Source organism: Protopterus annectens, chromosome 3.part1 (genome assembly GCF_019279795.1).
Source record: "Protopterus annectens isolate FY-2018-M chromosome 3.part1, PAN1.0, whole genome shotgun sequence".
NCBI classification, from domain to species: Eukaryota; Metazoa; Chordata; order Ceratodontiformes; family Protopteridae; genus Protopterus; species Protopterus annectens.
The window spans coordinates 1,390,384,815-1,390,397,233 of NC_056732.1; the positions used below are offsets into that span (position 1 = coordinate 1,390,384,815).

General features: G+C 45.5%; 1 protein-coding gene across 1 annotated transcript in view; it reads left to right on the forward strand.

The window, feature by feature from the left end:
- Positions 1-3,520: 3,520 nt before the first annotated feature.
- Positions 3,521-12,419, forward strand: part of GPT (glutamic--pyruvic transaminase) — a 528,517-nt gene continuing 519,618 nt past the window's right edge. Inside the window, exon 1 of the mRNA XM_044067427.1 lies at positions 3,521-3,960. Coding sequence (XP_043923362.1) covers positions 3,619-3,960 — 342 coding nt within the window. The 5' untranslated portion in view covers positions 3,521-3,618. The remainder of the gene's footprint in view (positions 3,961-12,419) is intronic.

The window sequence follows — 12,419 nt, forward strand, 5'->3', positions numbered from 1 at the left end:
TTAAACCATTTACATCACTTGTTGTTTAACATTGGAATGTGGATATTGGGGGAAAAACAGGAATTAGCATTTTAGAAGTCTAAAACTTTGCTTCAGTACCTTTCCATTATTCATCACAAAAAAGAGAGTTGATTCTTTCCTGTGATGCTTTACCTTATGGTACAGGAGTTGTGCACTCAGAAAGAATACCAAAAGAAAGAAGCATCTTAGTTTTACGTCTCATGCACTCATACACAATAACAAATAGTGCTCACAACTGGACAATCAAAGTTGAGGTATATTTTTTTGGAATCCAAAGATTTCATAAATATTGTGCAATAATGCTTACACTATTTATAGAGATCGCAGACTTCTTCTTTCAGCTTTTCCGGTTAGGGGTCGCCACAGCGGATCATCTGTCCGCTCATGATTGGCAGTGGAGTTTTACAGTGTCGAGTTGCCAGCCTGGCACCCAACCTTCCACAGAAGGAACACAAACACACATTCAAACCTATGGCAAATTTAGTGTGTCCAATCCACCTACTGCATGTCTTTGGGATGAAACCGGAGCACCTGGAGGAAACCCACATGACCACAGGGAGGACATGCAAACTCCGCACAGAAGGCACCCCAGCCAAGAATCGAACCGGAGAACCTCTTGCTGTGAGGCAGCAATGCTAACCGCTGCACCACCGTGGCCGCCCATAAAGATCACAGACTACTGTTCTTGAAATGGGGTCAGCAGGGGCACTGAGGCAGTGTTGTCATTTAAGGTTAAGATCTTTGCCTCGCAGCTATAGAGTCTGAGGTTCAGTCATGGTCTCTGGTCACTGTCTATATGTATTTTATCATGTTCTCCCCATAGATTCATAGATTCATAGATTAGTACTAAGCTAACTGCCCTTGTGAGCCATTTTAAGCTTAGCCAATTATCCCTTGTGAGACTCAAACCCTGCACCTTGTGTTTGTAAAGCAAACACCTTAACCATTAGGCCACCCTCCCACCCTCTGTGTTTTCTGTTGGTCATGTGGTTTCCTCTCACCTCCCCAAAACATTCTTGTTGACTGGCTACAATAAACCTTCCATATACATGTATTTACAAATTCCCTTGGGACACAGGTCACAGCTGAAAAGGACCAGTTTACTTGCTTGGTTAACATATATATTAAAAAGTCTATAACACTGGGTAGTGCCTAATGAGAATATAAAACTTTTAAAGTGTTAGAAAGAAAACATGTCATATTATTTTAGATTATGTGTTAGTCCAGTGTTTGATAATATGTTATTTCAGAGCTGGAGATAAAAGGTATTGTACTGAAACAAAGGCTTGAGAAGTAACAGGCCAGACAAAGGAGGAATGGCAATGTTATTCTGACTTAAACATTTTTGGCAAGCTCGGTGCAGAAACAGGAAAATGGACGAGGCCAAACAAATTACAGGAATACTAACTGCATGTACCTGACGTGTGCATAGGGTTTACCAGCTGGGGGTCCTAATAGAATTGTAATATTATGTGCTGCACCTCATAGTGACAGGGGATAGGCAATGTAAAAGAAAAAAAAATAGTTACAAAGCAGGACCTGCTGATTTACAGTTTTCTGGCCTGACAGCTGGTTTTACAATTGTCAAAAGAACTGTTCAACAGTGGCCCTTTAACAGCTGTTTTTGACTGCAGGATATTTGACATATCTCCAAACACCCCTTTGGCAGCTGACAAACCAGCTGTCAAAGGGCCGAAGTGGGGTCCTCCTGAAGGAATAGAATAGCTTTCAGTTTCATTGCACAGGAATCAGGGCCAAAGCCGAAAAATAAGGAGGGACGATTACATACCTCTCAACCTCTTAGAGCAAAAAATCTGGACAAAGCCTAAAATGATAGGGGGACAAACAGGGACGGACTTTAAATATTGCTCTTAGAAAGTTAATAGAATAATAGGTTTTGCATTAGCATGAATTTTCTGAAGGATGTGGAGTCTTGAACTCAAATGTTTGTCATTATTTAATGACTTCAATCCTCAGCTATTTGCCAGAAAGGTACAGATTTTAGGAGGAACACACCAAAAATATGAAGCAAAAAACTGGGCATTCTGCGAAAATCTGTACAGTTGAGAGGTATGTGACCCGAATCAGGGACAACTTCTAAATGTTAATCCAATTCACTTAATTGTATTTTGTAAAGAAAGGAAGCTGACAATTGAATGCCTAACTTTATTGACTGTAATCCTCAGTGATTTACCAGAAAATCAAGCATTTTATGAGGGGTAGGAGCCAAATGGCAAAATAAAATGAATGGAAAACTAGGCAGGTCGATCAAAATCAGGGACAGTTGAAAGCTATGTGGGTTGACACACTCGGCAATGGCTAATGAGATTATAACAGTGTTAGAAAGAAAACATATTATTTTAGACAATCTGTTAGTACAGATGACTCGACTATGTAAACAACGCCTGCCGATCCTTCTCTGTTATCAGGCTTCTTGGTAGGATAGTCCAGTTGAGAAGGTTTGGCCATTGTCCGTACTGCAATAACAGACATTATGTTTCAGATTATTAGGTTTGTAAACAAGACGTGTACATATCTGTTGACATTCCTTTTCTGCTTAGAAGAAAATATACTCACGCGAGTACTCTGCGTATGCCTGGTTACACTCCCGTAACAACGGGGTAATTCAGCATGTCCAGTAATGACCTTTTTAGCAATTACCTAATGCACATCGGCTAATCCAATGAGGAATGCATATGTGCAGAAGACCAGGAACGGCAAACAGTTTGCGTGCAAATAAATATAACGAAATTGCTATTGCTATGTGAGCTGTACTAAAATGCCCCTAAAATGCAGTGGATAGTGTTATGTGCAAAGTTATATCGGCCACGGTAAGGTGGCTACACATACGAGCTATTTGGTGAAAGGATACGGGATACCACATGAACTCTGTTCCCTTTCTCTTTAAGGAAAAGAAACACGAAACAAAATATGAAAGTACTGTGCAGGAACCTGTTATTTTCTTTCAGACTAACCCTGTTAAACTCCTCCCTGCCACAGATGACAACTTTTTTGTCTGTTATTTAAGACTCGAGTTTCTACCGGTAACAGTTACTCTTGCGGTTGGAGCCTCTCTTCTGATACTGGAACTTAAGGTAGCTGTCCATGTGGCAATCTGGAGCACATTCCACTTGACTGAGCTTTTCCATTTTCGTCCAATCCATCCCCTCCAGTAGCCTGCTGGAAGACTGTCCAGTCTTCCTTAGGACTGGATGCTTTATGCTTAGAAAGAGGAGGGTGGTCTTTTTGTGGGAGGTGGGTGTCAGCCTGCCTGCCTGATGTAGTATGCTGGTCACTTCTAGGAGCCAGCCTCCTTCCTCTCCATCAGCATCCCCCTCCTTAGTCTCCTCCTGTCTTTTTTACTTTATGCATTTGTTTATTCCCAAACTTTTTATTGATCGATTGGGCAGTGCTTTTCTTTTAATATTTAAACAAGGCCTATAAATTCTCCCCGTACTATAACTATACTTTTCATTTTGTATGCACCATATAGGTAATGTTAGATAATAAAAAAGGAATTTAACCTTTAGATTACGTGGCTTAGAAAGTATCCTAGAAAGGAGTCGTGAGAAGTGAGGATAGGTTTATATAGCCAGGATGATCTGTGGGCTTGCGGCGCGAAATTTTACAGTGGTCTTGCCTTCTGCAAGCCCCAGCACTGTTGCATCAGTAAGGGTCGGATCCTTAAGCGGCAATGGTCACTTACCCCGTCTGTTCTTGTCTCCTCACAGGCTATTCTCTGTTTCTGCCGTTGCTGGAGTCCAGGAGGGAGCTCTCCTCACAAAGAAGATCATGGCCGAGAATGGAGCACTGCACGAAATAGCCCCACAGAAGATCCTAACAGTGGATACTATGAATCCTAACGTTAGGAAAGTGGAGTACGCCGTGAGGGGCCCCATCGTGCTGAGGGCAGTAGAGATTGAAAATGAGCTGAAACAGGTATGGGATCGCACACAAGTTCAAGTTCAACTGTGTAGTTTGTTATTAATTATGTTTACACGAATGCTTTTCGGAATTCCAATTCAGGTTTGTATTATCAAGAAACTATATAAAGCATAAATCTGATTGTCAATTAGGAGCCTGCCTTACACTTCTTAAACTTGTAAGATATCTTTGCAGAACTTTGCAAGCAAGCGTGGGGGTACAGTTTTTTTTAATTATGAAAGAAGTGCAACGCATCCGTTCACCTGATTGGTTAACAGTGAGGGGTGTTGGCTACATCAGCATGATACAGTAATAGTTACAATTAAGACTTTTGTTCATGTGGTGCATGCCTGTACATTCCCAGTATCTTTATTTCACGCATTCCATGGTAAATGCAGCAGCTGTATGTCCCAGCAAGGAGGGCTGTTCCTGATTTTTAAATGTTATGTAATACAATGGAAAGCCATAGTTCTTAGGTCCCAGACAGTGACTGCATCTCTAGTATTAATTTCTTTGGGGGACATGACAGATGAATACAGGGCATTTTTAGTTTTGGTAAAACCCATGTTGTGTACAGACAGTGAATTTTCCTGTTTTAAATGTAGTTAATGGTCACGGCCATCGGCATTTTAGCAGTATTTCAAAAGGTTTGCTCTTTGCTGGCATTCACATCTTGGGGCAAGAGGAAAACAGACTAGGAGCATAAACCATACCAAAGCAGACTACATTCTGCAGCCTCTATGGTAAAAGAACTGAACAGTTTGTTACGAAATCTGATGCTTATGTAGGTATCTGTCAGTGTGTTAGCATACAAAGAACAGTAGAATTTGCTTAATGTTCTGCAGAGAATGTTTATTGAAGGCGGAAGCCCACAGTGGTGACTGATTATTTACAATAACATGCGTGCATTTCAACAATCTCGTGTTTCCAGACCTATTGTATGTTACATGAATGCTAGTAGAAACTATTGATTTCTGACAGTTTAAAGTTCAGTTAGAAGCAAAGGAGAAATTGGTGGAGAGCTTATTTCATCTTGTAGTCAATCCATGCTGTGTAAATAGTTGTGTTACAGCACAGCTTTGCAGATGTGTGGTGAAAAGGTACCCCATGCTTTGAAGTACAGTTGACACAAGCTACCAGTACCCCGATTCACAGATCGTGCAGATGTTATGTGATCCTATCTCGCCTACATTCTGACTGATGGGTTTGGAGCCGATCCCTCGGCTCCGACTCGGCACGCTTATGCTATAGAGCGAGGCCTCTAATTGGTTGAGCTATCTTTATCCCAGGATGCACCACCATTAATCCCCCAGATCTCGTTTGCCGCTTTCAGAGCTTGGACGTGGTCTCAACATTGGCTGGGCTAAGTACTATATATATAGTCTTTTTTCCTGTCAGTATTTGCTTCATTTAAACCCAAAAGCTGTTTTAACGGCTATTCTTTGTGTACGAGTGCGTTTCTGGCAGTTTGATTGAATTTTTAGTATAATTTCCTGTCAGAGAAGGTTCCGTTTAAGTTAGAGGGGCCTTCCCCTGTGGTTACTACTTCTCAGTGGTTGTGTGTGGGTCAAGTACCCGTTTGAGTTAGAGGGTCTTGACCCTCCTTGTTTCCCCTTTCTCTTTCTCGCTTCTGTGTGTATAAAAAAAAAAAAAAAAAAAGTTTTTCAGTTTTAATATTCTGAGTTAGTGGCATACTTATTGTTCCTGTGTGTCAAACCCTTAAGTTTGCTGTTGTGGTCTGTTTTTCTTGTAGGACTATGTCTAAAGAACATAAACCCTCTGGGTTTAAAAAGTGCACGAGGTGTGGGTTCAAAATGTCCATAACGGACGACCACTCCTCGTGCGTCTATTGTCTTGGCGCCAAACATCTGCAGGAATCGTGCAGTGTATGCCATGCGTTTTCCTCCCGAGTCCTCCAGGAGAGGAAAAACAAATTAATCCTCATAGGATTAATCAAGCCTTCTTTCGAGGAGGCTTTATCTTCCTCTCCATCTCCTTCTAAGAAGAGGAAAGCGCCAGCTCCGACCAGTCAGTCGGAACCGACGGCTAAGAAAGCTAAGCAGACTTCTCCATCGGCTCCACGGACTTCGGAGCCGAGGTCGGAACGGTCTGCCTCGATGCCTCCAGCCTCGACCCCTCTGGTTTCGGAGCCGAGGTCTGGGGCATCGAGAGGCGGGTCACCCTCATCGGCTCCACTGATATTGGAGCCGATAAGGGTCATCGGCTCAGACTCTTCCCCCTCGGAGCCGAAGTCCTAATCGGCGCCGAGGGAAATTTCCTTGAAGGTTTCCTCAGAGCCGATAATTGTTGAGTCCTTTTGGAGCCGGTCCCCGAGCCCTTCGGAGCCGATGGAGAAATCGGTTCGGGCCCGATCGGTATCCTCGAGATCATCCAGGATGTCTGATTCGGACATCGACAGGGTGCTCCTTCAACTCTTCCAGTCTCCGGTGTTCCAAAAGATGGTTTCAGCTCCAGCCCAGTTGGCTTCGGAGCCGATGATCCACTCCCCTATTGTACTTCCTCCTCCAACAGCTTTGGCACCGTTGGAGCAGGTGTTGGTGGAACCAGTGGAGGTGTTAGGGTCAGGCCCGACCCTTGCTCCGACTCCGGCTCTTGGGTCGGAGTTCAGTGCACGGACTTCTTCCTTCGGCCCTGGGGGGGAGGCTTCGGGATTGATGCTTTCGGTCCCAAGTCTCCCTCTTGGTGCGTCGGCGGCGGGAGTACCGTCCACTGTCGTGGCCACGGAGGGGGGACCTTCCCAGGATTCTGGTGGTCCCGCCTTCAGGGCTATGAGGAGTGCTCTAGCCAAATCTTCATTGGCTACCTCCACAGTTTCCCCAGCTCCTTCCCTACATTGGAGACTGGGTCATTGGCAGTCCCCCTGTCTGCAGACAGCAGAGCCCCTGGGCCTCAGGTTACCCCCACTGGGATTTCTCCCCCTCCTGGAGGTCCTTCTGAAGCCTCTTCGGAAGAACCTCCCAGGAAGAAAACGTGCAAGAGGAAGCACGTTGACTCCCCTGACGAGTCTTTGACATCTGACACCGATCTCGATGATGCAGAGGGGTCCCCCAAGTCGACCTCGGATGATGTCTCCTTTGCAGACATCCTGGAAGCCCTAAAACAATGAGGCAGCTGGCAGTCCAAACCTCCCTCTGCTGATGAGTCGGTGTTCCTGAAGGCCTTCGGGGCTCAGCCCTCCGCCTCCTGGGTGTCTCCGCCCTTCGACGAGCTCTTGGATTTGATCTGTCGAAGGGCGTGGGAACACCCAGACTCTGTGGAACCGGTGCCCGCTCGTCCAAACAAATTTCTTTTGGCGCCCCCAGATAGAGAGTTCCTTACGAAAGGTGTGGCTGTGGATGCTATGGTGGTGGCATCTGCTACCCAGCAAGATGTAGCAGAGGCTTCTACGTCCGTCCATCCTCCTAATAAGGAGTCTAGGAGCATGGATCGGTACGGTAAGCGCACCCTTAGTTCAGCGGCCTTTACTTTGAGGTCTCTGAACTACCTGACGCACTTTACGAGATTCCAGAGGGATCTGATTAAGGAGCTATCCGATACTCTCTTAGGTAACCTGCCTGAGGAGCTGGCCCAGACAGTTGGTTCTCAGCTGGCTACAATGTCGTCCATTTTGAACTCGTCCATGAGGCTCATTTCGTATGCGGCCGAAGGGGCGAGTAGAGCGGTGGGTACAGGCATTGCTCTACGGAGACAAGCCTGGCTCCGCCTGTGTCATTTCGCGGAGGCCTTCAAGTCTTCATTCGCCGACGCTCCCTTTGATGGGTCTTCCCTGTTTGGGCCCAAGGTGAAAGACACACTTACCCGCTGTGAACAGGAGGGCAAGACTCTGACTGCCGTAGGGGCACGATTTTCCACTCCCTTTCGGCTTTATCCCAAGGCTAAAAGAGGAGGGAAGATGTGGTTCCGTAGATCTCAGAAGTCTTACCCCTCTCAGCAGGAAGGTTCCCCCTCCAGAGGCAGAGGAGGGGGAAATTCATCAGGAAGACGCCGTCCCAGAGGTGGCAGAGGCCCTCGCAACACTGGAGACCGCGAGTCCTTTCGTGGCTCTTCAGCTTTTCATAGTCCCTGAGGGATTGCCCGACTGTGCTGCTCCAGAGCCAGTCGGGGGTCATTTTTCGAAGCACCTGAAGGCCTGGGAAGGGATCACTCAGGACCGATGGGTGCTTCGAATTATCGCCGGAGGTTACTCCATCCCATTCTGTTGCCCCCCCCCCTCAGTCCAAAAGAATCCCGGACCCGCCACCCAGTCAACGGGATACCGCAGCCTTAGAAGTTTCAAAGCTGCTGCAAAAAGGAGTCATCCAACTGGTCCCGCAGACCAGATCAGATTAGGGACTTACTCAAGATTCTTTTGGTGCCAAAAAAGACCGGGGACTTGAGGCCCATTTTGGACCTAAGCAACCTAAACCGTTCAGTCAAGAAGTCCAAGTTCTGAATGGTCACTTTACAAACCATTCTCCCATTGTTGGAGAAAGGTGTTTGGATGTGCTCCATAGACCTCAAGGACGCGTATTACCATATCAAAATACATCAAACGTCCAGGAGACACTTGCGCTTCAGCCTAGGATGCAGTCATTTTCAGTTCCGTGCGCTGCCCTTTGGTCTCACCACAGCCCCCAGGGTGTTCACCAAATGCTTGGCAGTAGTGACTGCTCACCTGAGAAGTCTAGGATTCCAGGTGTTTCCGTACCTAGACGACTGGCTCCTAACTGCCACCTCCAAGCATCTACTTCTACGGAACCTGCAAGCCACAATATCACTGGGCAATTCCCTTGGAATCACCTTCAATTGGCCAAAGTCTGTGTTAAGGCCATCTCAAAGAATAAGATTCATAGGGGTAGAGATAGATTCAAACCAGATGCGGGTCTATCTACCTGCAGACAGAATTCAGACCATTCAAAATCAGGTTTGAGCCTTACTCCCCAGGTCCAAAGCCCCAGCCAGAATGGTCCTACAGCTATTGGGATCGATGTCTGCCACAGTTCTCCTTGTTCCCTTGGCAAGGTTACACATGAGAATCCTCCAGTGGCTTCTTTCAACTCAGTGGTCCTTTCAGGAACTCCCTCTCAATCATCTAATATGGATCACAGAATCTTGCAAACGGGACCTTCGCTGGTGGCTAGTGTCCTCCAATTTGGACCAGGGATGACCCTTTGTTCTTCTTCATCCGGCGGCCACTTTGACCACGGACGCCTCCCAGATGGGGTGGGGGGGGCATTCCCTGGGCAGGTCAGTCCAAGGCAAATGGCACCCGGTAGAGACCCCTCTCCACATCAACATCCTAGAAATGAGGGCAGTACTCCTGTCCCTTCGAGCCCTTCACGATTACCTCCCTCAGGGCGTAATTGCTGTTCACTCAGACAACATGTCAGTTGTCTGGTACCTGAACAAACAGGGAGGGACCAGATCCTATCCTCTTTGCAGAGAAGCGATGAGAGTTTGGGAATGGGCAGTCTCGACCAAACGCTTCCTAGTGGCTACCCACATACCGGGCAAATCCAATGTCATAGCCAACAGGTTGAGCAGAACCATCCTCTCTCCTCATGAATGGTCTCTGAATATGACAATTACAAGGCAGATTTTCAGCGAATGGGGAGTTCCGTGTTGCGACCTCTTTGCGACTCCTCTGAATCACAGTGCAAAGAATTTTTCTCCCTAACCCGGCTCCGGGAAGAGCCCTATGGACGCATTAGTCCATCCTTGGCCCACCGGACTGCTTTATGCCTTCCTCCAGTTCCTCTCCTCCCAGAGTGATTCAAAAGGCATCTCTCTTAGGCAGCAAGATGATCTTAATTGCTCCGTACTGGCCTCGTCAAGTGTGGTTTCCCTATCTTCGGAAACATGCTCTGGAAGGTCCATGGTTCCTGGACCAGGTCCCAGACCTACTGATTCATCAGTCGGGACTACTACACCACTCCCTACACACATTAAAATTGACGGCCTGGCTCCTCCTCTTCCGACCATAGTCAGGAGACATGCACTGGATCCAGATGTGGTGCACATATTGTCTTCAGCCCACAAGTCGGCTACGAAGAAATTGTATTCTAGCAAATGGAAAAGGTTTGCTATCTGGGCTCAACTCCGGGGCCTGGACCCCATTTCTACTCCCGTGGCAGAAGTACTCAAATTCCTGACCTCTCTTTTCAATCAAGGCTCTTCTGTTTCTACCATCAAAGTACAATTGGCAGCGATTTCTAATTTACATGAATCCATAGACCCACCTTTAATGAGCAACAGGTTGTGTAAGACCTTCTTGAAAGGTGCTGCTTTATTAAGACCTCCGATTTCTCATCCTGCACCTCCATGGGATCTCGATATAGTATTACGTGCCCTGACTTCTTTTCCCTTTGAACCGGCAGCTACCTGTGATCTAAAGTTTCTATCATGGAAGACAGCCTTTCTAGTGGCAATTACTTCAGCCAGGAGGGTTTCAGAACTTCAAGCTTTGTCAGTGAAACCCCCGTACTTGGTTTTTCATACCGACAGGGTATCCCTCAGACCAAATCCTTCTTTTGTTCCTAAAGTCTGTTCTACTTTATGCTTGCAACAGTCGTTAGAGCTCCCAGTTTTTCCCAAAATACTCCAATAAAGCGGAGTTTATTTTCCACACACTAGATGTCCACAGGCAGTTACGTTTTTATTTGGACAGGACCAAACAATCAAGGAAGACAGATCAGTTGTTTGTGTCCTTTGCAGAAAACAAATTGGGCAACGCGGTCACAAAGGTCACTATTGCCAAATGGATCAGGGACTGTATTACTCAAGCTTATATTTATTCTAACAAAGAGCTTTCCACCTCTGTCAAGGCTCATTCTACAAGGGCTATGGCTACTTGGTAGCATTTCATTCTAAGCTTGCTATTGGTGACATTTGTGCTGCGGCTACATGGTCTTCCCCGCACACCTTCATTTCTCACTACAAATTAGATGTGGCATCTAGAGGACGAGCTTCATTTGGTTCCACAGTGCTCAGGAGTGTTTTCCAATGAGCCACCCGGGATTTAGGTGCTAGGACACTGTCCCATCAGTCAGAATGTAGGCGAGATAGGATCACATAACATCTTTTAGTTATGTACTTACCATAACTTCAGATGTTTGGGATCCATCTCGCCTACATTCCTAATAACCCACCCTCCTTCCCCCTTCCTTGGAGATCAGAGGATATCAGAAGGTCCGAACCCTGTTGTTTCATCTTGAAACATCTAACAATGTTATATAAACAAGCTGTGCATGTGTGCATGAATGCGGACAAACAAGATCTGGGGGATTAGTGGTGGTGCATCCTGGGATAAAGATAGCTCAGCCAATTAGAGGCCTCGCTCTATAGCATAAGCGTGCCAAGTCGGAGCCGAGGGATCGGCTCCGAACCCATCAGTCAGAATGTAGGCGAGATGGATCCCAAACATCTGAAGTTATGGTAAGTACATAACTAAAAGTTAAACACAATCAAGTATTTACTGGGCATGTAAATTTTCCTTTAGTCAGTGGAATGTTATTATTGCATTTACCAAGCTGTTAAAAAAAATCTGCATAAGTGCACATTTGCATTATGCATCTGTGTGAATTGTATGCAGAGGCTGACTGGAATATTATAAGTATGTTGTATTGCATAAGTACATGAAAAAATTGGAGCATGTCAGTCTGTTGAGGATAATTGCAGTGAATGCAAAGAAATTGAAGTCAGTTCACCAAAATTGCCTTCGATGAAAGTGGAGATCACCTTTTTCTCCACTGTTGTGCGACCTCAGAGTTATATATAATTATGAGGGAGGGGGGTGTCCACCCACATGGGGAAGCAAGGGGGGGCTTACCTCCTGCAAAAAAATTTTCAATGTTTGCTGAAGGCAGTTTCGGCTAACAGGTTTTGGTTTGTGTTCATCCAATCCACCTTCAAAGGATCAACACGAATCCTAAAACCATACATTTAGATGGTGCATCCTCTATGCACAGTTTCCTGTATATTTGTCATGCCCCACGTCCAATATATCTCAACAGTATTACCACCCTTTCATGCATTAAATTATGCCTGCATATCTCTCAACTATACAGATTTTCATAGAAAGTTCAGATTTTGCCTCATATTTTTGATACGTTTTCATAAAATTGTGGTTTTCTGGCAAATTGTTGGCAAGTCATTAAAGAATGGAGACAGAAAATAATGCAGATATTTGAGATCAGACTTCAAATATTTATGTTAAAGCAAAACCTGTTATTCTATCCACGTTTTTAAGTTTGTAAGAGCAACATTAAAACACTGTCCCTATTTTTGGACTTTTGTCCCCCCATTAGTTATGGTTTTGTACAGATTTCTTGCAGTAAGTTGCCGAGAAGTATGTATGCCTATCAAGTGTGTTCTTGAATTCTGCCTCAAATCAGGGCCTTCTATTACTTCTAGGGGACTATTTAAATTATACACCCCATTTCTGATGAAAAAGAAAAAAAAAACTCAATGGATTT